This window comes from Equus przewalskii, unplaced genomic scaffold (genome assembly GCF_037783145.1).
Source record: "Equus przewalskii isolate Varuska unplaced genomic scaffold, EquPr2 ChrUn-9, whole genome shotgun sequence".
Taxonomy (NCBI): domain Eukaryota; kingdom Metazoa; phylum Chordata; class Mammalia; order Perissodactyla; family Equidae; genus Equus; species Equus przewalskii.
Genome location: NW_027228757.1, coordinates 1,164,354 through 1,189,111, shown reverse-complemented (window position 1 = coordinate 1,189,111; position 24,758 = coordinate 1,164,354). Strand labels below are relative to the sequence as shown.

Below are 24,758 nucleotides of genomic sequence, written 5' to 3'. Positions count from 1 at the left end.
CATGTCTATTATATGTGGCAGGCACTATGTGCTAGCTATTATTATTCTACCTAGTATTCAACTTAATATGACTAAGTCCTGTGGTCAAGGAGGAGATAAAGGCTGATTGTATGAATCATAAGGAGAAAGGGGACGGTGAAGGCCCAATAGCCAAGAGCAATCACACAGAAGAAACCAAAGGCTAGCCCCACCTAGCATCCCAGGGGCACTACTCAAGATTTTTTCCCCTTGATAAAAACAAAGAACAAAAAGAGATTTAAATCTTTTGGTTTTGCTCACAGGGAAAGCAGAAGTCTTACTATGACACACAAGCATAAAATGACAATAAGCCATGAGGCCAGAATGTAGATTGGAATCAAGAAGGACAGTGGGGGAAGAGGGCAGAGAAAGAGAATTCCAGGTGAGAGAGAAGAATTCTGAAAGCTACAGGATGCAATACAAAAACACAGCCATTCTATGTTCTTTAGGACAAATGCCTGAGCCCCAGCATGTATTGGGTGTTGCTCTGCACACAACCAGACGGGGAACACCCATGGTTTGGACAGGTTCCTCCTGTTCTTTGGGTGGTGAATGTAAAGTGGTGCTTCTTTAAGCTTTACAGTATCATTTTTCGGAGTCCAAGAGTCTTCCCAACTAGCACCTACTGAGAAGTCTGAAGAACACTCATTAGAGAAGGCAAAAGACACTTGATGACCTCATTCCCATCTCCCTTCCTCCCCAGTAAGATTTTCTGCCTCCTCCCTCTTTGCCAGGAGGCAGAGATATGATCCAAGGTTGAAAAACACATAACAACTGTCTCAAATGACTTAGATTTAATCATCGGAAGCAAACTAAATGGAAAGCTTACAATAGAGAAGAATTACATGTCAGTGCCTTTTGCAAACTGAGCTGGGACAGAAAGGGACTGGGGCTGCCCCTCAACCTGATCCCTTCCAAACAAAGACATCCACAGTGTCCCTGGCAGTCTGGCTCAGGGAAGGGGGAGACTGTTGGCTCTGTGCGTTGAGGTCGCCTTGCCCACCACTCACTCCTGGCCAGCATCAGGAACCCCACTTTGCCGGCTTTGGTCATCGCCCTTCTTTTTGTGGCCTGAAACGATGTCGTCAATCCGCAGCAGCAGAACTGCAGTCTAGGAGAAAAGCCACAGCCCCAAAGAGGTCAGCAGAGAAGGGAAGGACATTTGTTTTCTTTTAGACATATCATCTAGCTCCTCCTACATAATTACCATTTTATCTGAAATCTATCTTTCCGGAGTCTTAAATGTAAACTGCAGTTCTCCCTAAGCAAGGGATGCAGCTTGTGCTGTGTTACTTTGTCATTTACATGAGCTAAAGATAAGTAGGGAGATGGAATTCTTTGGGAGATCTTTGGGAAATATTCTGCCTTCTATACCCTCTCCCTTCAAGACTGGACAAAACACACTGATTTCTGGTTATCTAGAAATAGCATAGCATAGCATATGTCTTAGGGTGCCTCACCTCCACTGCTGTCTTGTATGTTTGCAGCTTTACAGCCAACGGCTCCCAGATGCCCAGTTCTTTCATGTCCACCAAAGTACCTGTCTCACCATTTACGCCCCAGGTCTCACAGTTCTCCTGGGTATGCTTGGCCTGTAGTTGGAACAAACATAAATAGTTAAAGGGAAAATACTAGGAACAAGTAAGCTGGCAGGGAACATTAGGTAAAAAATTAAACCAAAAATAGTGGATTGATAAGGAAAGGAAAAGAGGACACGGCGACAGCAAACAAGTCAAAAATTAACAGAGAAGAGAGATTTTGAGGGAAAAAGCTATAAGGAGAACCCAGATAAACAGACAAGAACCATCCTCTTAGGCCAAATAGGTGTCGCTACCCCATCAAGAGAATAGCATGGGAAAAAACTCACCCGAAGGGAGGTAAGTAGACGAATGGTGCTGGCCCCACAGTTCTGGATAAGGGTACGAGGGATGACCTCTAGGGCCTGGGCAACAGCCCTGTATGGCCATTGTTCCACACCAGTCATGGCCTTGGATTTTTCTGTCAAGGCATGGGCCACAGCCATCTCAGAGGCTCCACCCCCTGGCACCAGCTGAGGGTCCAGGAGAACATTGCGGCACACTTGCATGGCATCTTGGAGGTTGCGTTCTACTTCCTTGGGAAAGCAAACACATAGTATGAAGCCAAAGCTTGACGACTCAGGGCCAAATCAGAGGCATCAAAGGACTTCCTGACTGCCAAGTTTGGTAAACCACCAAGGTGGGCAAGGAAGAAAGGTCCTTAGAATCTCTATTGGGCAGGGCAAGTGCTATTTACCCTGGAAAAACACATTAACTACAACTGCAAGATGGGTGCGGTGGGGGAGGTGTCACTCTGTGAAGTTAGGCTTTTGTCCATAACATCTGAGAGACCTATACCCTACCGTGCCCTGTCCTAGTTGCTCCCTTTAGGAGGCTGCATGGTGTAGGGGAAACTCTCTCCTACTTACTAGCTACGTGCCTTTGAGTAAGTTACTTAACTTCACGAAGGAAAAAAAGTTCATACTTATAATTTCAACTTAAAAAATAAGGAAGCAGTGGTTGCCAGGGGCGGGGAGCTGGGGAAATGATGAGTCATTCTTCAATGGGTACCGTGTCTCAGTTGCAAAATGAAAAAATTCTGAAGATCTGTTGCTCAAGAATGTGAATATACTTAACACTACAGAACTGTACACTTGAAAATGGTTAAGATGATAAATTTTTTATGGGTTTTTTGGGCCACAATTAAAAATAAAAATATTATGTTACAATTGATAACAGAGTAAATAAGGAAGGAGTGAAAGTGCATGAAGATAGATTAGATAGTGCAGAGCTATACCAAGGATTCTTTGGCTGGCCACGCATTGCTTGCAATTCAATTAGGTTTCGTGACATAATTTTAACAAAGTAGAATGATCTGAATTAAATTTTAGAGAATGTAATTTTATCTTCTCTATGAAAAATGGATTGGATGAGGGAGGGAAGCACAAATTATTTGGAAGCCTCCTACAGGCTATTATTAAGACCAGGTGGAAGGCAATGGTAGACTGGATTAGAATGGTGGCAGTTGTAGCAGACACTGGTCATCACAAAATGTTTCCTGCTGGACATTCATCTAGACTAGACATCTCCAACTTTTTTGCATTTTGGTGTGTCTATACAAATAAGTTCTTACCAATGAAATACAGATGGAAGTTACAAAAATCACTTCCAGGCCTAGCAATAAAAACCTCCTATGTGATACACTACTGTCTCTTCCTTCATGTGCTGGCTGACTGTGGATACATGTTGAGGATGGCAGAGCCTCAATAAAGTTCAATCTCCGAATGACTGCCTAGAGTAGAACAGCCACACCTCACCCTATAAACAGACAAAATCCCTGCCATCCATGCTGCATGCCTGACTTTAAATTTTCAGGAAATAGTTTTCTATTGTCCAAAACCAGGCAAACATGATCTGATGTATTGGAAGGACAGTGGTTAGTCTTGAGAAGGATAATGACCAGAAGATAATAGGAGCAAGGATTCTGGAGTACTGGTAAATTTCTGTTTCTTCCTCTGAGTTCTGCCTCCATGGATATGTTCAGTTTGTGCAAAGTGAACAAGCTATACAAATATGATGACTGCATTTTCTGTATGTATTTATACTTCACTATTTTTAAATGTTAAATAAATAAACATAAAAATATGTTTTTAAAAAAGAGAAATCTATGGCTACAGATCAAAATTAAATAGCTAAAATGGGGGGGCCAGCCTGGTGGCGCAGTGGTTAAGTTCGTACATTCTGCTTTGGCGGCCCAGGGTTCACCGGTTTGGATCCCAGGTGCGGACATGGCACTGCTTGGCAAGCCATGCTGTGGCAGGCATCCCACATATAAAAGTAGAGGAAAGTGGACACGGATGTTAGCTCAGGCCCAGTCTTCCTCAGCAAAAAGAGGAGGATTGGCAGTAGTTAGCTCAGGGCTAATCTCCCTCAAAGAAAAAAAAAAAGCTAAAATGGGCAACGGGATGGTTTTAGGCCCTTTGGGAAACTCTCAAGAAATGGAATGACTTGGGGCTGGCCCCGTGACCGAGGGGTTAAGTTCACGGGCTCCGCTGCAGGCGGTCCAGTGTTTCGTTGGTTCGAATCCTGGGCGCGGACATGGCACTGCTCATCAAACCACGCTGAGGCAGCATCCCACATACCACAACTAGAAGGACCCACAACGAAGAATATACAACTATGTACCGGGGGGCTTTGGGGAGAAAAAGGAAAAAATAAAATCTTTAAAAAAAAAAAAAGAAAGAAGTGGAATGACTTAGTTCATTCAGTCACACTTCCAAGGCTGACTCACCGACAGAATCTCTTTGCTGGCCCCCCGAAGGAGAATGGTGCAGGCCTTGGGGTCTTTGCACTCAGTGATGAACGTAAAGTACTCGTCTCCAATTTTCTTGATTTCCAACAGGCCTGCTCCTGTCCCAACATCATCTTCTCTCAGCTCCTCCGGTCGGCTGACTATCCGGGCCCCACAGGCTCTATTGATTAGATTGGGAGAGGGATACCAAATGATTTCAGATACTTTTACTCATCTTCCTAGTCCCTAAGGTCTGTGGCTGGGGATAAGGGCAAAAGTGGATTACTAGAAACATTTCAATGTAACTCAAGGTGTCTCGGCTGCCTGGTGAAACAGACTTTCAAACACAGGTGAAGTTTCCTTAAACTAATATAATACGGCTTTATAAATAAAAGTGTACATACCTAAAGCAACTACCATAATCACATACAGTTTAATTCAAAGTATATTTTGTGGATACTAAAATTTGGACAAGTAAGTTATTGTGCGTATCTGACATGTACAAATCACCTAACAGTCATTTCTAGATAGAGTTCACCCTGTACGGCCAAGTTAGATCTCAAGTTCAATAGTAGGACTGTACTAAACATGATGCAAACGTCAAGCAAAGAGGAAGGTGAATAAGTATAGGTAAACAAGTACATGTCTGACCCAATTCTAATGAACGTAGGACTAATTTCTTATTTGTCCCTCTTGGACACATAGAGCCAACTACGTGTATGCATGTATGCCCAGAGCCATTTTAGAGCAAGCAGAAGTATAAAATTCAATTTGGATCCACAATATATTATGTGATGTTCAGGTAGACTTGACTTTTTTTAAACAAATTAGTATTAACAATGAATGGTATCTGAGCACAGACATCACTGCAGAAGCACTGAATACAACCTAAAGTTGCATTAATAGTAGCTGAGGATCCATCCAGGAAACTGATGGTTCTGCTATATTCTGAGCTTTAACTTAAAACAGACCAGTCATACCTCGGAGATACTGCGGGTTTGGTTCCAAACCACTGCAATGAAGTGAATATCACAATAAAGCAAGTCACATGAATTTTCTGTCTACCTGGTGCATATAAAAGTGATGTTTACACTATAGGGTAGTCTATTAAGTATATGATAGCATTGTATCTAAAAAAAAACCACACAGGTGCATTAATTAAAACATACCTTATTGCTAAAGAATGCCAACACTGTTGGAAAAATGGCACTGATAGACTTGCTCAACACAGGGTTGTCATAAACCTTTAAATTTGTAAAATACGTAATATCTGCAAAGTGCAAAACAAGGTATGTCTGTACTCTGTAACAGGTCCCTAGACACACCAAGGTAACAATCACAGATGTCTAAGCATTAACTGTTCACTACTGGTTAGGAGTGGTATAGAAGAGACTCATATAATAATTACTGGACTAGACAGAGGACTTCTGAAGGGAGCAGACAGCTAAACCCAGGTCATTTCCACCTGTAACTGATTTGGCTGACGGAATCCTATATTAAACTTTTCCAGGTAAGGATGACTACATTATGAAGCTATGAAATGGGAACACATGGGGAGAAGAACCTTATTGTTACCTAGCCTACTCACCTAGCAATGCGATTATTGTCTGTCTTCCGGACTCTGCGGATGGCTGTAATATTGGCCCGCATGAGGTAGTGCTGAGCTAAATCTGCAAACCGAAGAGTAGAGATGTCAAGCTGGAAGCCGGAACGCCTAGAATCTGAACTGGTTTTACCCTCAATATATGCTAACCATCACGTTTATTATGTTCAGTCTATGCCAATATCGAGGGAAAAAATCATCCACCCTCTTCTACCTCAACAGCAATCTGGAAAAATGAATGGAGCCCTACCTGAGATGCCCTTTTCTGTGATGACCACGTCAGGCTTCAGATGGATAATGTCCTCACAGAGCTGCTGGATGTACTCTTCCTCCATTTGGAGGATTCGAGTGAAGTCTTCCTCTCGTGTGATCTCAATGTCAGTCTGTGTAGTTAAAAGTCACTACGATTTAAAAATCTTGGACTGGTGCACCTTCTCAAGGTCATCTCAACTACTACACTCCCTCCAACCAGCCCTCTCATGTATCCCTGACAGTTGGTTACAAAAATGTTAAAGCCATGACCCACCTCAACAAGCCAGTTTAGCTCTAGCAATCGTCTAGGCTAACTCTTTCATTTAATTATAAAGCAGCTGGAATTCAAAGTCACAATGCAGTTAGTGGAGAGTCTGGCATAAAGTCTCTGACCACTCAGTTCAGTGTTAGCTCTGTCCTGTCAGTGTGTGTGGTAATTCTGGGTCTTAAAATTCTTCCCACCAATAAATTAATTCTTGTTCCCAATCCTCACTTAATAAGCTTTGATAACTACGTTTTGTCCAAGGGTGATGGAGCCTTGTGAGCCCCCCACCCTCTGGAAATTCTTCTTCAGCACTTCAAAGCTAAACTAACTCCTACTCTACATTCTTCTAATGCTTTAGGAAAGGTGGCACAGTAGTGTGAAATTGAAGCCAAACAGAGCTGGGTTCAAATTCTGATTTGGCAAATACCAGCTGTTTTCCTCAAGCAATTAATCTAACTTTGCTAAGCTTTAGATCCTTCATCTGTAAAATGCAGGTCAACATCAACTGTTTTAAAGGACTGTTTTAAGAATCAGATCATATGTAAACATCAGTAACCGACACAGAGGAGGCATGTAATAAACATACCTTTTATCTCCCTTGTCCATATTAGCAGATTCTCACATCAGCTTTACACAGTGCCAGGAACCTTACCTGGCTTTCTCCTTTCTTGTATTCCAGAGAAGAATCCAGCAGCACAATGCGAGGGTTCTTGATATAGCGCCGCATTCGTGGATGGGTCACATCCTTGTTTATCATAACTCCACGTAAGACACATGAGTCTTCAATGATGCCCCCAGGTATCTGAGCAAAAAAATGCACTTTAATCCACAATCAGGAGACACCTTCTTGACTCCCTTCCCACACATTCATCTTTCCCAAATGACAACTCCTTCAGGTTTCTAAAGTATCTTTCTCTCATGGACCTCAAAAACAAACAGATGCAATCCCATTTTCCCCTCTCCAGGAAGCACACTAATCTTAGACCATGAAACCCAGCTGAGACTCACAGAAATTCAGTGGCTGACCAAGATTTAAAGGGGCTCAGATCTCTCCTACTTCCTGAAAGATATTCCCATAGAATTTTAGGCTTGGGGCTCCATCTGCTGGCCAGAAGCTAATAAGCTACTTTTTGATCTTAAATTAGCAGAGAGAGAAAGCTCTCTGGGGCTAATTATTAGCACTACACTGTAGAGCCCTTGTTTATATCCAGATCAGATGGCTGCTACGTACGCAAATGCACAAACATGGAGATACCAATAAGCCTTTCCCAGCCCCTGTAAACATTGCACTGCGTAGGGACAGCAGTGAAGCTAACAGAATTATTTCAGCAAGACCTCCTCGTTACCTTCTTTTTCAAGTTTTTGTTTTCCAGGCAGCAAATACAGCTCTTCTTCCTAGTTCTAAATATTAAAGATATATCTTGCTCTGATTTAAACCTATTTCCTCTGCAAGTGGGATGATTCATTCTAGGAAATAATTTGTCTCCAAAGTACACATTGGAAGAGTTTACCTTTTCCACCCTCGCATATTTCTTAATGTCAATCTCCTTCCGACCATTCTCCTCAAACTGTACAGTCTTCACGGCATCCAGGGCTATGGTGCAAGCCAAAGAGGACCACCGACTGATTGCTTTGGTAGTTATGGAGCTGTTGATGATGTTCAGCATCATATCTCGGTTATTAGTGTCAACAGGGGTACTGGAGAAAAGAAAAAAGGGTAACATGCTCAGCCGAGATCCTGGATATTTAAGGAAGTCCCTCACCTGTATCTTGGCAACTGTAATAGTGGGCCAACAGACACAATTAGGGAAATTGTTCCCTTACAGGAAACTAAAAGTGACATCAAGAAGTAATTCACCCATCCCTCTGCCTTTCAGCAAGGTTACAACTAACCTATCCCCTGGAGGTGTCTCGAATCCCTGAGTAATCTGTTCCCATGCCTGACAACTCTCCACACTGACAGAGCTCACAGTAAAATAATTTGTTCTTGACCTTCTGCTCCAAATTAAAAAAAAAAAGGTTGTAGAGTTTAACTCCTCAAAGCCCCAGTGCATGGTTGCACATCCTAGTTGTAAGTCATTCTAGTTCTACTATGTGAGCCACTACCACAGCACGGCAACTGAACAGACGGGTGGTGTGGTTCTGTGATGGGGAAGTGAACCTGGGTTGCCGGAGTGGTGAGTGACAAAATTTAACCACTAGGCCATCAGGGCTGGCTCTAAACTCTACAACTTTTACAACTTGGGTCAAAACACATTTTGTCTTTGAAATCTTATTTCAAAACTAACAAATTCTGAGAGTTCCTCTTGATAATCACCATCTGTCTGTACTAACCATTTGAACATCTGATTCTAGCATCTGAATACATGGTGTGCCACGTAGTGTTTACTGTTTTTATGTGTTAGTTTAGTCTTTCCTAACATTATAAATTTGTACATGATGAGACTATTTGGAACCATAAAGGTGTATAAGACCTTGGAAACCATCTTGTCCAAATTTTCACATATTGCTGAAATCCCTTTTATTGCATGACACATAATACATAATCATTAAATATTTGTTGAATTACAGATTTTAGGGAAGAAGTCATAGCTCTACAAGTATTATCTAAGATGTAGGTAGGTAGTGCTTGATAAAAAGAAAAAATTTCTAATGATTCAGCTCCACACACTCAATAAACCCTCTGGGTATCTCTACATTCTTACAGAGCTTATTTTTTTTTGAGGAAGATCAGCCCTGTGCAAACATCTGCTGCCAATCCTTCTCTTTTTGCTGAGGAAGACTGGCCCTGAGCTAACATCTGCGCCCACCTTCCTCCACTTTACATGTGGGACGCCTACCACAGCATGGCTTGCCAAGCAGTGCCATGTCCACACCTGGGATCCGAACCAGTGAACCCTGGGCTGCCGAAGCAGAACGTGCGCACTTAACCACTACGCCATTGGGCCGGCCCCACACAGCTTATTTTATAAAAATAATTTAAATCAAATACCTCATTCCCTAAGAGTGCTAGACAGAGATGACATCATATAATTTGTCTCTTATCAGCAGGTAGTATAATACAAAGCTCACCAAATTACTAGATACATAACCAACAACCAAACCATAAAAAAGAATAGAACAGTGGCCAGCCCCGTGGCTGAGTGGTTAAGTTCGTGTGCTCTGCTTCAGCGGCCTGGGGTTTCACCGGTCTGGATCCTGGGCACGGACATGGCACCGCTCATCAGGCCATGCTGAGGTGGTGTCCCACATGCCACAAGTAGAAGGACTCACAACTAAAAATATGCAACTGTGTACCGGGGGGCTTTGGGGAGAAAAATGAAAAATAAAACCTTAAAAAAAAAAAAAAAGAGAGAATACAACATTATAGCTTTTCCTTTTCTTTTTTGGTGAGGAAGATTGTTGCCGAGCAACCATGTGCACCAATCTCCCTCTATTTTCTATGTGGGACACCACCAGAGCATGGCTTGATAAGCAGCATGTAGGTCCGTGCCTGGGATCTGAACCCAGGAACCGGGGCTGCTGAAGTGGAGCTCGCAAACCCAACCACTATGCCACCAGGCTGGCCCCTATAGCTTTTAAACAAATTTAATGAAAACAATTTTGCATTCTGAATGATGTCACAACTTACCTAATAATCCTGAGCTAGAAGTCATGCATTTCTATATTCCTTTCATTATCCTATTAGCACTCAGCAAATAGAGACTAACAGCAAGTTCTTCAGTTACTACATAGGATTCAAACAGCAGTCCTTTTGATTTTAAAGAAAAACTGCTGGCTACCATCCTCCAAGCACTTTTATTAGAATATTAACTAAATTAGCTATAATCACACACGATGGTAGGATATTCTAATAGTAAGTCCTGAATAATTAGTTATCTAACTCCGTAACTTATTTCCCCCATTAGAATCTAAAATCTTGGAAGGTAGGTCTACCACCACACATTTCCCTTGGCAGTGTCTGACACGGAACCTAGCAGATAGGATGTAACCAAAATGTATTCTGAAGAATTGCACTTAGTTCTTTTTATTCGTCTGCTTTGTATCCTTTATCATTTTCTGCAACTTTTCTTTCCCTCATCCTTTTCTTTATTTGGCTCTCCCCTTTGTTTCTCCTCACGAAATGACACCAGGGTATGACCCACCGTGTGTATGATGTGTCTGGCCTTCCTTCACCACCTAAGAACAGACCAGTGTTCCAGGCCTCCCATATTTGACACTACTCGTTTTTGCTCCCCCCTGTACCTGATTTTCTTGAGGGTGCTGATCATATCATCCAACGCCTTGCGGTAAGCACTGATCACCACTGTCGGGTGCATCTGCTGCTCTAGGAAGTGCTCAGCCACAGACAGCATCTCCCCAGCTGGAAAAGAAAACGCCATAATAATCTTTTAAAAAGTACTTGGACATCAAGGCAACTTCATTATGCTTCTAAAAATACCTTACCTTTTTTCCTAAAATAGATTCTCCCCAAAGATATGCCATTTGGCTATTAACGCCATTCCAAATTTGACACTTTGTAAAACCCAATTCATGAAAAAATATCCTCATCAGACATACTTTAAATGATCAAAGATTGATCGTAGGGTTTACTTATTCTCTTGATCTTGCTAACTAAACGTTACCAGTTTTCTAAACAAAATTTTTTCCCAAGACTCCAAAATAGAAAGAAAAATACATAAAGGAAAACTGACTTGTTTATTATCTCAACACCCAGAATGTAGTCAAACTGCTGGTACTAAAACAAAAACAAAACACACAAAACCTTCTACCTGGAAAAATACTCACAAAAATGTACAAAACTGACCCTCTGGATGAGGGATTATTGGTAAAACGTCCTTCTTTTAAAATGTGTCTTTATTTTCTAAGACACACACACACAATACACATTAATACATATCACATACAAAGCTGGTTTCTAAAAAAAGTTTTGAGAAAGAAATGTAAATTTTTGTCAAAAAAAGCCTTTTGCACAAATTGCTCGTACTACCTGCCCACTGGCATTAATTTTTAACATGTACACAAATGTGCCAAAGCTCACATGTATACTCTGGCATGTGCTCAAATTGTTTTTTCCCTTCCTCTTCTCCCCAAAGCCCCCTAGCACATAGCTGTATATTGTAATTGTGAGTGCCTCTGGTTGTGCTATGTGGGACGCCGCCTCAGCATGGCCCAATGAGCAGTGCCACATCCGTGGATGGGATCCAAACCAGGAAAACCCCACGCTGCCGAAGTGGAGCACATGAACTTAACCACTTGGCCACAAGGCCGACCCCTGCTCAAATGTTTGAATTCAATACCTTATACCAACTCCTAAGCAACCATCATGTATATTAAAAGAAAGATAAAATATTTTAAAAGATGCTTGAGTAAGTTAACTTAAAAAAGGATATACCCTGTTAAAGAATAGTCAGAACAATAACTAGAAGAAAGATGTCTTTAGCGATGGTAAAGTTTTCTGTTTCTTTTCTTTTTTAAAGCTATCTATATCTAGGATAGCTAGACTCATGGAGACTTAACCTACCTAATACCTCCAGGAGATTCAACTAAGATTATCAGCTAGAAAATTCTGCTTGACATCTAAAACTCATCTTTTACCCAAAAAAGTGTGAAAGCATATGAAGTCTTTCCTCTCCTTTTTATTCTCCAAGTTTTTCTTCAGAGTACGGAATTAGTATACGTAATTTTCAAGCCACCAAAGAACTGGATCCAAAGAAGTGATTAGTTGGTGGTAACTCAAGCAAATTTACACCCAACTCACCATTCTCAAAATGCAGTACACAAAGGCATTCTAAGAATAATTTGTCACTTTTTAAAAAATTCCTATTATAGTAATTTTGTTGTAAGAACTCTATTTTTAGGCATGTGGGCCAACACTATACATTGGCATCCCTTAAAATAGTTTTTTCTCATTTCCTATCTATGTGTTGCCGCAATCAGATTTTTAGAAAATGAATGTTTCTATAATAAAAATTTCACCATCAACTTAAAATTTATACAAGTAAAGGTAATATGTCAACTTTCCAGAAGTGATCTTTTATGATCCTACAGGTGAAACGATTAGTAATTAAAACTTGTACAGTCGAGGGGCCAGCCCGGTGGTGCAGCGGTTAAGTTTGAGTACTCTGCTTCGGCTGTCCGGGGTCACTGGTTCAGATCCCAGGCACGGACCTAAGCACTGCTTATCAAGCCATGCTGTGGCAGGCATCCCACATATAAAGTAGAGGAAGATGGGCACAGATATTAGCTCAGGGCCAGTCTTCTTGAGCAAAAAAGAGGAGAACTGGCAGCAGATATTAGCTCAGGGCTAAGCTTCCTTAAAAAAAAAAAAAAAACAGTATTTGTAATCTTTAAAAAAGACAAAAAACTTGTACAGTTGAGACTCATTCTTGAGATTTGCATTTTTCTATTCGACTACTTGCTAAAACGTATTTGTAACTCAAAATGATATTTGCAGCACTTTCGTGGTCATTCACAGACATGCAGAGATGAAAAATGTGAGCTGCCCAATGCACACATTCCCAGGTGAGGTCAAACAAGACAAGACTCTGCCTTGTTGCAGCTCTCATACTGTAAACAAGTACGCTTTATGTGGTATATTTAGCATCACGTTTTCCACATTCTTGTGCATCTTGTTGATTATTTCACTGTTTAAAATGGCCCAACTTGGGCCGCCCCAGTGGGACAGCAGTTAAGTGTGCAAGTTCCACTTTGGTGTCCCGGGGTTCGCTGGTTCAGATCCCGGGTGTGGACAAGGCACTGCTTGGCAAGCCATGCTGTGGTAGGCGTCCCACATATAAAGTAGAGGAAGATGGGATGGATGTTAGCACAGGGCCAGTCTTCCTCAGCAAAATGAGGAGGATTGGCAGCAGATGTTAGCTCAGGGCTAATCTTCCTCAAAAAAAAAAAAAAAACCCCAAAAGAAACAACAACAAAATAAAATAACATAAAATGGTCCAAGTATAGAGCTAAAGTGCTATCTGGTTCTCCTAAGTTCAAGAAGGCTGTGATGTGCCTTAATAGAGAAAACAACATATCAGATAAGTTTTGCTCAGGCATGAGTTACGGTGCAACTGGCCCACGAATTCAATGTTAATGAGTCAACAATATAAATTAAGGTGTCTTTAAAAAAACAAAACAAACAAAAAACCATAAAATAAGGTATATATTTATCAGTTGATAAATACGTGACCAGAGGCTCGCAGAAACCTAACCCCGTATCTCCCTCAGGAGTGATGGTTTAGTATTCACTAATTGAGTGTCTGTGCTGACTTTACAGAACTTACTGTGAATAACAAGAATCAACTGTACTTTATTAAACCAGATTTGTGCACTCATCCTATACTATGATGAATGTTTTATACTCAATTGGAGAATACATAGGAAATCAGCAACGAATTATTCAAATATTTCTAAGTAGGGGGCTGGCACCGTGGCCGCGTGGTTAAGTTCTCGTGTTCCACTTCAGTGGCCCGGGTTTCGCCCGTTTAGATCCTGGGCGTAAACATGGCACCATTCATTAAGCCATGCTGAGGTGGCATCTCACATGCCACAACTAGAGGGACCCACAACTAAAAATACACAACTATGTACCGGGGGGCTTTGGGGAGGAAAAGGAAAAATAAAATCTTTTAAAAAATTAAATAAATACATAAATAAATATTTCTAAGTAGTGGACTGGTAAAATGTCCCTTCTTAAAATATGACATAGACATTATTTCTGGCAAAAATCTCCGCATTTCAATCCAATTTTCCTTATTAACCTTTCATCTCTTCTTACCAAGAATAATTACTGACGTGGTCCCATCTCCAACCTCTTCATCCTGTGTCCGGCTAATTTCAATCATGGACTTGGCTGCTGGATGCTGTACCTGAATCTGAAAGAAAAATGTAGATAGCCACTGAATCAACACTACTCAAAGACCTCTTAACCCATTCTGCTTGGCCCTAACTCTTGAGCTTCCTGCTTCTACACTTACTCCCTTTTCCTTTGTTTTACCACAGCTTCAAAGTTTAAACGTGACTCCAAAAATATCTAAGTAAACCGCCTTTCCAAGTCCCCTTCCTTTTGGGGAAAAATGTACTATGCCAACTCAACTACTCAAGTTTCTTTGGCAGATAACAGTACCTTTTAGCTTAATTACGGGGAGCATTATTGTTGTGGAAAGAACATGTTGAAGTCCTACCCCCTGGAAATTGTGAATGTGACTATATTTGAAAAACAGGGTCTTTGCAGATTCAATCAAGTGAAGATTGAGGTCATACGCATATCAGGATACGCCCTAAATCCAACCACTGGTGTCCTTATAATAAGAGACACACAGGAGAATGCCATACAACAACTGAGAAGGACTGAGTTACGAGCCAAGGAATGCCAACGACTGTGGTGAACCATCAGAAGCTAGAAGAGGCAAAGAAGGATTCTTCCCTAGAGCCTTCAAAAGGAATACAGCCCTGCTGTTACCCTGATTTTGAACTTCTAGCCTCCAATCTACGAGAGAATAAATTTCTGTTGTTTAAAGCCACCCAATTGTGGTAATTTGTTACTACAGCCCAAAGAAACTAATCATCATCTACATATATCTTTATGGGTCCTTCACAAAATGATTAGAAAGCAAAATGAGAAGTCATACCTCTCGAAGAATGGCATTGCCATCGTTGGTCATCACAATACCTCCCATTGGGTCCAAAAGCATCTAGGACAAAAGTAAAAGTTGTATTTAAGTGTTCCAGATAACAGAAAGGGAAAAATCTGTAGTCAAGAGTTTCAGTGAGATAAGCCTACCTTCATCATGGACTTGGGTCCCAAACATGTTCGGATGATATCTGCAATAGTCTATCGGAAAGAATATGTAAAACATGTAAGTGCAGATCAAAGGATGGTGAGTGTGTATATTAAGGGAAGGGGCATGAGTAATCCCGAGTCAGTGTTTTATCAACTATACCTCTAAAGTAGGGTTGGAACCCACTTTAGATATAGCAAACCATGTGGCTAGATTCTGTTGTTTTTCCCCTTTGGGGATGCTTTCAGGGTAGATGTAGAAAGAAAAACCTTTCACAAGAAAAAAGGCGGCACACACCCCAGAGCTTCAATTTCCCAGCAGTCCAGGTAACTGGAAGTCCATGTCTTAGTATTTCTTTCCGTGACAGCAGCCTCCACACCATGCTAAATCAGATCTAGGGCTATTTCATTCTTTCACTAAAAATATATTTACTGAATACCTATCCAGGATCTTCAGGGGGCACTAGGAATACAAAAGGGAAACAGTTCTTCCCCTCAAGTAACTCTGTTTAGTATAGAAGACAAACACAAACAGAATACTGTAAAACAATATACAGCAAGAGAATTATACACAAGTTAACATGAAAAGACTATTAGGCCTCTCTCTCAGAGGAATCCTTCTCTCTACCACCATCAGGAAAACGTCCTGAAAGAAGGGAAGTCAACTATTCCTCTCCCTAATTGCAAAGAAACATAGAAATACTAGGAAAGGCAGCTGGAGGCAAACTATTATACTTTAAACAACTTAAAGATATGCTACCTTAGCAGCATTGATGTTTCCAGATTGAACTTTTCTTCCAGATTCACGCTTTGTGTTCTGGCCTAAAACAGGTAAGAAAAAAAGGCAATAGCCAAGGATCACTCCACCGTGTATTAGCTATTTATTCCCCGACCTTTGAAAAGAAACACACAGGTATATACATTGACCAAAGCTTCTCAAATTGAGCACTTTAAATATGTGCGGCTTACTGTATCTCAATTATACCTCAAAAAATTGTTAAAAAGTAAACATATGTACTTATGGCTACTTCTTTATTTACCTCAACTCCTGGTATACTAAGAAACAACCCACACAGCTTTGACTTTGGAATTCTGGTCACTTTCCCTCTAACCAAACATTCATGTATTTACAACAAGGATTCATAACCTGAAGTCCATGAACGGGCCTCACTGGGATAGTGAACTCCCTGAGATTATACCATAAAACGGGAGATACTGCATTTTTGTCTGGGAAGAGGATCTACGGCTATCATCAGATTCTTAAAGGGCTGATGACCCTAAAAAACCATCAATCACTACTTTATGTAAAAAGGGAAAGTTTGGGGGTTCATATTTTCCTACTTGGATAGGGGGAATCGTACTCTGACAGTTCCAGCATAATTACTCATAGTGCCCCCACAATGTGCTGGGGAATGAGAACACACTCTCAAAAGCGTCCCAATTTGTAAGACAGTCACTTCATGCTTGGATATGGTAAGAATGCCTCAGTAACCGATTTACCATCAGTAAGAGCTGACTACGTATTTTAATAAGGAGCCTCATCAGTTATAGCCAGTAATGCCCGGGATTAATGTAAACCTGAAAAGGGCTTCACAATGCACCACTCACTCCAGGGCCCTCTCAATGGAGACAAGCCAGTGGTGATAACGAAAGGAACAAAGTGCTTATTTCCCTCCTCTCCAAATTACACATTCCCTACAATTTCAATCCGTAAATTTTTTCAATCCAGTCCCATCACATCTCAACACTCACAACTCTCAGGATTTAGATTTCTATTTTACACAGTGGTAAAAAAAATCTTGCATTGACCTTTCCGATGGATTCATCAGAAATACTGTTTTTTCTGGGGTAAGAGAATTTTTCCCTGAAAAGTTATCTTCCAGGTATAGAGAAAAACGGGCAACACCTGAACAACATGCTGTACACAGAGGATTGTAAGGAAGGGAAATGGCTAGTCGGGCATCTTAGGTGGTCTTGCAGATGGGGTACAGAAGTTACGCACAGAATCGAAACATACTCTGGAAGACAAAGGAGGTGGTACTCACTAGTCAAAAAGAAATGAGAGATGTTCTCGACTAGTAAAGAGAACCAGTGGATAAATTTGGGGAAACTCAGCAGGTCAGTGGGAGAGATTACAACGCAGAGGACACTGAGGGACATCTAGGACCAGTAAGAGAAGCAGGGTCACTTCAGGAACAGGGGTTGCTGAACGGAATTTCAAGAGGACTGTTACCGAAAAAAGTAACCAAGGATTCCACTCGCTGTTCGCCAGATCCTCTTTGAAGCAGTTTACCTACTCATCTCATTTAATCCTCACAATTCTACGAGGAAATACCGTTAGCCCCAATTATCAAGATGGAAACGCTCAAATCAAGCAATTTGTCCGAGGCCTCACCGCTACCAGGGGATGGGCCAAGGTTATAAAGCTAGGCCGGACTGAAAAATCATTATTCATTCATCTACACACTGGAAGTCACGCCGGGAAAGGTGGAGGGGCGGGGGAGGGGGTGAAGAACGCAGTGCCGAGCGGGAAGGGGCTTCTCGGGGCCGGTGCCCGCAAAGACAAAGGCGGCGGCGAGGGGAGGTCAGTTTGCGTTTGTGAAGACAGCGGAATAGGTCAAGTGAAGCGAGGACAGCCGGAGAGAGGGCTTCCAAAATGAACCACGACTGGAAGGCTCAGTGGCCGGAGCAGGGCGGGAATGGGCTGGGGCAACACTGTAAAGTGTGGACCGAAGGGGCGAAAAGGGAATCCCTTCCCCGACTTCCCCACAACTCACTGAGCACGAGAACGGGACGATGGCCCATCATGGCGGCGCGATGCAGAGCCGGGTACCCTCAGCTGGGATAACCGGCAGAACCTTCTGGAGAGAACCCTAGCAAAAAGACCAGAAAGCGCTGCCTCCTCAGGGCTTACACCTAAACCCACTACCCTCAGCGTCGCCGCCAATCACCGTATCCATCTCATTGACCGGCACGAAAACAGGCCAATTGACATCCTTAGACCCGCCCCCTACGCAAGAACGGCAGGGCAAGCTAGATAGAGAGAGCGCGATGATGGAAGTGGGAGGGCACAGGCGCTTGCGCAGTAGGGTGGCCTCTCCCGGCCGCGTGCAGCGCGATCCTCGGCGCAAGCGCCTAGGCGCCGGCAGTTGGACGGCACGCTACTGCGCATGTGTTTCAACTACAAGGGTGGGCGCTGGGGTTGAGACTTTCGATTGACACCGCAGGTGAAGTCTTTAAGGCTGTGCTGCGCCTCAGCCCTTCTCGGGCCGCGAAGATCGAGAAGGGTGTGACGGTTTCCACTCTTTCGTTCCAGTCTTAGCACCGGGGAGGAATAGAGGGGTGGGACTTCGACCGGCAGTTAAAGGAAGACTTGGCTGGTTTGATGCAGGGTGAAGTGGGAGTTGTAGTCCTATCCGGCTGAGCTGGGCGGTAACAATCCTTCTGGGCACGCTGGGAGTTGTGGTTTATTGCCTCTGGACTCCTTGCTGTGAATGGACCTTTCCCTTCTTGGGCAAATGCTTTTTGTTGAGGCTGTGAGCGGTACCGGAGGGGGATGGCTTACTTTTTCCCCGAGTTATCCTATCGAAAACATTTTGTCAAGTATTCCCTTTAGTGCTTAGAGATTTTCTTTCACCACGTCTATTCCCTCCCCTGCCCTCCTTCTCCGCTCAACTCCTAGTCCGTTAGAGATGATGGGGAGCTAGAGTTTTTAAATTACCTTACGGGACAGGAAAAGGGCTGATACTGCAGAAATTAAACGTGGAGAGAACACAGAGAATAATTGCTCGTTCGCAGAAGATTCAAGGTTTGGGTTTGGTTAAATTACTATTTTTTCCACTAAAAAAGGAAGCAATAGTAATAGATAACAGCTGTTTTACTAACTAGTGAAGGCACCGTGAGAGCACAGACAATTCAAGAAGAGTCACTTATATTTGGCCATGAAATAGAAGAGTACACCCTTTCACACTTTTTCCTCCCAAAATTGGAACAGCCTGAGATCTTCTGGAGAGAACTTATGAAATTGTCAATAGTAAGGTAATAGCATAGGTTGTTGATGCTGTAATGCTTTGATTCTTTCCCAGGCACCACACCTGTAGGTGTTCAGATGGAGCAGCAGACTACTCATCCTGCTAACAGAAGAGGTGTGTCAGAAGGCCTGCTTCCTTTCCCTTAAAACCAGACCTCCTTAATGGCTTAGCATTTGGGAAAATGATTCTAGTTGTATGTATGTTTTTTCCTTTTGCTTAGTTAATTGAAAGGTATTTGTATTTTTTCTGCATTTCCCACTAAATGGAACATTGCTGTATTCCCAGTGACTAGAACCGGATCTGTTAAATAATAGATGCCCAATAATTATATGTTGAATGAATATTATTATTCTTCCTTTATATCTCCTCTTAATACTTAGAACAAGGCTGTGTACAGGGATCCCAGAAGACATAGTGTTGGCTAGAGTGAACTCAGTTTGAGCTGGACGGTCCCATTGGTGGCCAGGGAAATGCCTGAGGCCATCTGAATCCAGAGCCTATCCACTTAACTGTAGTGGAGTAGATTACTTTATCTGAGAGGCCTACTGTGTCTTAGCTTGCACAGAAATGAACTAGCTCTTTTCACAGAGTATACTGTGCAGTGATAAAGAGCATGACTTTGGATTCTACAGAGCTGAATGTCATTCCAGCACTGCCACATACTAACTGTGGAATTTTGAGGAAATTTCCTACCTTAAGTTTTTTCAAATATGTGGATAAAGCTACCTACTTCAAAGAGTTATTTGTGAGAAATATATATGATAATGTACGTAAAGCACCTTTTATTATTATTTTCTCTGTCCTGCCTCCTTTTGCTGCTCCTCAACCTCATCTTCTGTTATACATTCTCTAGTCAGCAATACGGTTCCTTAGTATGAATTGCCTGTAAAGTATTCTTCAAACCTTACAACCCAGTAGAAAATGCATCGTTATATACCTAGGAAGGGCTGAAATTGTTTAGAAGTGCGTTTGTATGGAAATTAACAAATTTTTCAAATGGTGAGAAGAATCTTGAGACCTGAGTTTCAGTTTCTATTTTCTTACCACTCTGCATGAGCCGTCAAATGACTGATGACTTTGAAGCAGGAGGGAGGAGAAGATAGAGGCTCTACAGCAGGGTTTGGAAAATCCACAAACCCAGAGCAAAAAATGGATTTCCTTCACCAAGCATAACTGACAGGGAATAGAACAGATTTCAATTTTCATAGGCTCAGTGACTTTCCAGACAGAAAGCACCTCAGCCTAGAACTCACGTATGAGCACTTCTTCATCTTGGCAGGCCGTTCCTCTGTTGTACTCTGAGTAAAGGACGAGAATGAGACATCTTCCTTCATACAACCTCCCTGTCATACCTCTGCCCCAGGCTTGTTTTTGGTGAAGAGGCCCTCTCTTTGTCTTCATCCTTCAAATGCCAGCTGAGACTGGGTCACTTCCTCGGAACATGTGCCAGCTCCACAGACTAGGTTAGGTGCTCTTAGAGCATTTAAGGGGTGTAATAATGTGCATGCTTATCATTCAATGACTATGTACACTGCAGTGCTGTCAGTTCCATGACAATAGTGACCACATCTGTTTAGCTCACTGTGATATTGTCAGTGGCTGACACATTCCAGGCACTTAGCTCTCTCTTATCTGTATGAATGAATGAATGAAGGAATTCAACTTTTCTATCCTTTTTTGATCTCATTATGACATTAAATTATAGACTCCCCACTGTCCCAAGCCCTTTAATTCTTTCATGGTCCCAGCTCTTCTGCGTTTCCACCCATTGCTCCTCTGTCAACTTTGCCATTTCCTTTTCATCTTCCAAACTCCTGAGGAGTTCCCCCAAGATCTAATTTTTACTCTCAGTTTTTCACTTTGGAGGGCTAATTTATTTTTGCAGCTCCTTCATCACCTCTTTGTGGCTAGCCTGGCAGTTTGACCTTTCACCTGAGCTCAGTGCTATCTCTCTGGCTGTTTTTCTAGGCATTTCTATTTGGTATTCCTAATCTCTTGTCAGATTCAATGTCCAAAATGTGATTTATGTTAAAAAGAGGAAATCCCAATTCAGACTCCTTTGAGTAAAAAGGAAATTCAGAGGCTTGTGCAGTCGGGAGGGATGCTGATACAGTCACAGCGTAGGAAGAAGAGCTGCAAAAACCAGGGCTGTAGCGACTGGAATTGGGGATTCCGTGCTTGTGAGTATCTGTCCATTTATCCATCTCTCTCCTACGTTCTGTCCTGTCTCCAATTTCTTGCTTTTATCTTATTCTCATGGCATGCTGGCCAAATTCAGTAGCTTTCATTGGCCCCAATTTTACATTTTCCCAACATGGCAAATGAGAAGAAAGCAAGCTGCTTTGACACAGAATCCATATATCCATCCCAGGGGATGACTCTGGTCCAACTTGCCTCCTGTGCTTACCCCTTGGACCAGTCGCAATTGTCAAGGCAGACAGCATACCATGATTGGCCTGTATTGGGTCACATGCCCGTTCCTGTTGGGGAGAGCAGCCTGGGGCAGTCCCACCAGTATGGCCTGGAGTCTGGGGAAGGAATAGCTTCCCAGAGGAAGGTTTGCTCAGTAGACAAAAATAGCATCTGTCTTCTGTAGGACTCATCATCTTCTCCCTACAGATCAATTTTTTCTTCTAGCTTAACTATTTCTGACAAAGGTATTCCATTTTCCCATTTAAGAACTTCTTCCATGTCCATCCCATTTTAATACCTATAGATTAATTAAAATACAGTTATATTTTCTAATCCTAAAAGGCTCAATGGCTTTCCATTGTATTCAAGAGAAAGTCTAAAGTCTCAGATTTGCTATTGTGAAGAGTCTTCTCTGGTCCATCCTACCTTTCCACTCTCCCTGCTCTTAATTCTGGCCATCCCAGCATTCCTCATCTTTCCAGAGATATATTGGCTTCCTTGCATTTGCTTTTGCTATCCTTTTTTCTCCCACTTGAAGTATCTTTTCCACTCATTGAAAGCTTCCTGTTTTCAAGGTCCAATAAATATCCTCCACCTGCCTGGAGTCTTCTCTGACTATTGTACTCATATTGATCTCTTCCCCTCTTTTCAAAAACAATCATTTTTACATCTAATCATATGCTTAGTATAGCTAAAAAATACAAGGCCTTATTTTCACCCCAGACTGTCAGACTCATTGTTTATGTCCTTGTGTTGTTATATCACCATTTCGTCAGTGACTGATTTGTCTCCCTAACCAGATGTTAAGCACCTAAGGAACCATGTCTTAGATGTCTTGTGTTTGCCCCAGTGTCTAGTACAGTAGTCAGCATGTAGCGCCTATCAATAAGAACTTGTAAAACGTAAGCAGATTAGATTTTAGCTTATCCCATCCCTGCTTAGTTTCCCTTAGTCCCACTATGGTTTCTTTTTTGTCTCTTTTATGTAACTTTCTTTGAAGCTATTCAGGGCGGGGCCTCGGCACCTGCGTTCATAGACCAGCGCAGGGATCTAATGAGAAAGGCTATCCCTTGTTGCAATGAGCTCTGATTAGTTGCCTCTGATTTTGTTTCAGCCAAAGAGGAAGGTAATGCAGTGCCTCTTTGTCAAGCCAAACCCTCCCCCAGCTTTATTAATCTTCAAGCAAGTTCCCCACCAGCCACTCTCCTGAACATCCAGACAACAAAGCTGCGTTCACGTAAGGATGCAGGGAGGGTTTCCCAGGTGGATGCAGCAGCTGCGCCCGGCAGCAGGGATTGGGGGGTGAGGCGGGGTTGCATGGAGGAGGTGGCCTGAGGCTTCTCCTGTTGATCTGGTGCCAACTCTGGGTCAAGCCACCTCTAGATTTTTCATTGGTAGCTTGTTAATTATTCAGTTCTACTGATTTCTTTTAATTCTTGATTCTACCAATTTTTTTTGTTTCCTTGGTTATTAGCACCTTTACTAGACTAGGCAGGACTGAAGTGAAAATTTTATTGCTTGTTAGTACTGTTAGTTAAAAAGTGGCCAGGGAAGGAAATAGTAACTATTAGGTCAGTTTCTTTGAAGTTCAGTTATCCATCCTCCCAAGGGGAAATCAGTGGGTATTTAGCATACCTGTGGGAGCCTACCAGGGCACTAGACAGTCGTGACCCCTGTTTTTGAGGACCTCAGAGTTTAGCAAAGAAGTCAAAACCAAGAAATACACAAACAATAGATAATATAACTACCAAGGTTAACTAAGAGCTGGCTCCGTATAATGTAGTTGAAAACATTAGGGAAAAAATGGGCTGATGCAGCAAGACTGGTTGAAGTTAGACAACAGGAAGAACTTCAGGTCACTGCTAATGAGATACTATGTCAGGTAAGAGAAGAAGGCTGAGGCATCCCTTGCGCTCTTGAAAGGGGAGTTAGGCCTCACTCCCAGACCGTTTCGTTCACTCATCAAATATTTGTTGAACATTTTGCACCAGGTACTCTTCTGGGTGCTGAGGATACAGCAGTGAACAAATGAGACAAAAATCCCTGCCTTCCTGGAGCTTACATTCTAGAAGAGGGACTTAAATTAAATAAATAATTACAAAATATGCCACATGGTCGTAAGTACTATGAGGAAAATAAAGTCAGGGAGAGGGGTAATAAGGTCCAGCGATTGGTTTCAAATTGAAATAGGGTGGCCAGGTAGGCCTCACTGAGAAGATGACAGCTGAGCAAAGGTGTATCTGGGTTGAGTTGTGCCTGGAAAGATTAGAGGGGTCATTTTGTTAGAGCCCTTCCCACCTTGGCACAATTACAAACATCTCTCTTTTGTCCCCTTTACACCTCCATTGCTCTTCCTTCAGGAGTTAACCAGAAGTCCAAGGAATGCCTAGGACTCCTAGAATGTATGTATGCCAATCTCCAGCTTCAGACCCAGCTTGCCCAACAGCAGATGGCTATTTTGGAAAATTTACAAGCATCCATGACACAGCTGGCTACTGGTGGGGGGGAAAGCAAGAACTCTTCTCTCCCAGCCTTAGCTCACAATCTCCTGTTAAATCACCTGCCCCAGTTCAGTAAATGAATTGTGGAACAAAGTTATTGTGTATGTTTCTTCCCTCTCTCTTCCCAATTCAACCCTTGGTGGAATTTAGGCATATAATCTACAAATGGTTGGTTAGTTCACAAGTTCATAATAAGTGTTCATTGAGTGCAAAGCACTGCATAAAGCACTTGGGGACACATATTACAGAAGAGACAGTTTTGAGGGATTTCCTGTCTGACAAGACAAATAAGACACATAATTCCTTGCAAAATTTAGTGGTACTCTAAGGGGGAATGGAGGTTGAGACATAGAAGTTACTAGGATACAAGTGGACCAATCTTAGAATCTTGCTGGAGGAAGTGGCCGCATGAGGCCACCTGATGGAGGGGTAGGATGGGGTGGCATGGTTAGATGAAGTAATATAGTTCCATGCCAGCTGGGAAGCTTGGACAAAGACCTAGAGATAGGAGAATGAGTCATCAGAAATTAGGAGAAGAGGTTTTCCCCCCCAAGAATATAGGCTATGAGGTAGAGTATAGAGCAGC

General features: G+C 42.3%; 2 protein-coding genes across 2 annotated transcripts; one reads left to right on the top strand and one right to left on the bottom strand.

The window, feature by feature from the left end:
- Positions 1–797: 797 nt before the first annotated feature.
- On the bottom strand, positions 798–18,612 carry CCT3 (chaperonin containing TCP1 subunit 3). Its single transcript, XM_008516811.2, has 14 exons — positions 18,006–18,612; positions 15,989–16,050; positions 15,232–15,282; positions 15,080–15,142; positions 14,227–14,323; positions 10,692–10,809; positions 7,958–8,144; positions 7,099–7,248; positions 6,180–6,312; positions 5,915–5,996; positions 4,327–4,507; positions 1,886–2,131; positions 1,479–1,610; positions 798–1,129 (listed from the first exon to the last, which is right to left on the bottom strand). Exons 1-14 carry the CDS (start codon positions 18,034–18,036, stop codon positions 1,025–1,027), a joined length of 1,638 nt encoding a protein of 545 aa, XP_008515033.1. The 5' UTR covers positions 18,037–18,612; the 3' UTR covers positions 798–1,024.
- Positions 18,389–24,265, top strand: TSACC (TSSK6 activating cochaperone). The gene is made up of 4 exons (XM_070608628.1): positions 18,389–18,515; positions 19,314–19,373; positions 22,786–22,908; positions 24,032–24,265. Exons 2-4 carry the CDS (start codon positions 19,337–19,339, stop codon positions 24,250–24,252), a joined length of 381 nt encoding a protein of 126 aa, XP_070464729.1. The 5' UTR covers positions 18,389–18,515; positions 19,314–19,336; the 3' UTR covers positions 24,253–24,265.
- The last annotated feature ends 493 nt before the right edge of the window (positions 24,266–24,758 follow it).

Coding starts and splice junctions, on each gene's coding strand:
- CCT3 (XM_008516811.2), bottom strand. CDS start 18,036: ATGATGGGCCATCGTCCCGTTCTCGTGCTCA. Junction 16,051..18,005: donor TCGTCCCGTTCTCGTGCTCA/GTGAGTTGTGGG, acceptor TACCTGTTTTAG/GCCAGAACACAAAGCGTGAA. Junction 8,145..10,691: donor AGCACCCTCAAGAAAATCAG/GTACAGGGGGGA, acceptor TCTTTTCTCCAG/TACCCCTGTTGACACTAATA.
- TSACC (XM_070608628.1), top strand. CDS start 19,337: ATGGAGCAGCAGACTACTCATCCTGCTAACAGAAGAG. Junction 19,374..22,785: donor TCATCCTGCTAACAGAAGAG/GTGTGTCAGAAG, acceptor ATTTTGTTTCAG/CCAAAGAGGAAGGTAATGCA. Junction 22,909..24,031: donor GACAACAAAGCTGCGTTCAC/GTAAGGATGCAG, acceptor CTCTTCCTTCAG/GAGTTAACCAGAAGTCCAAG.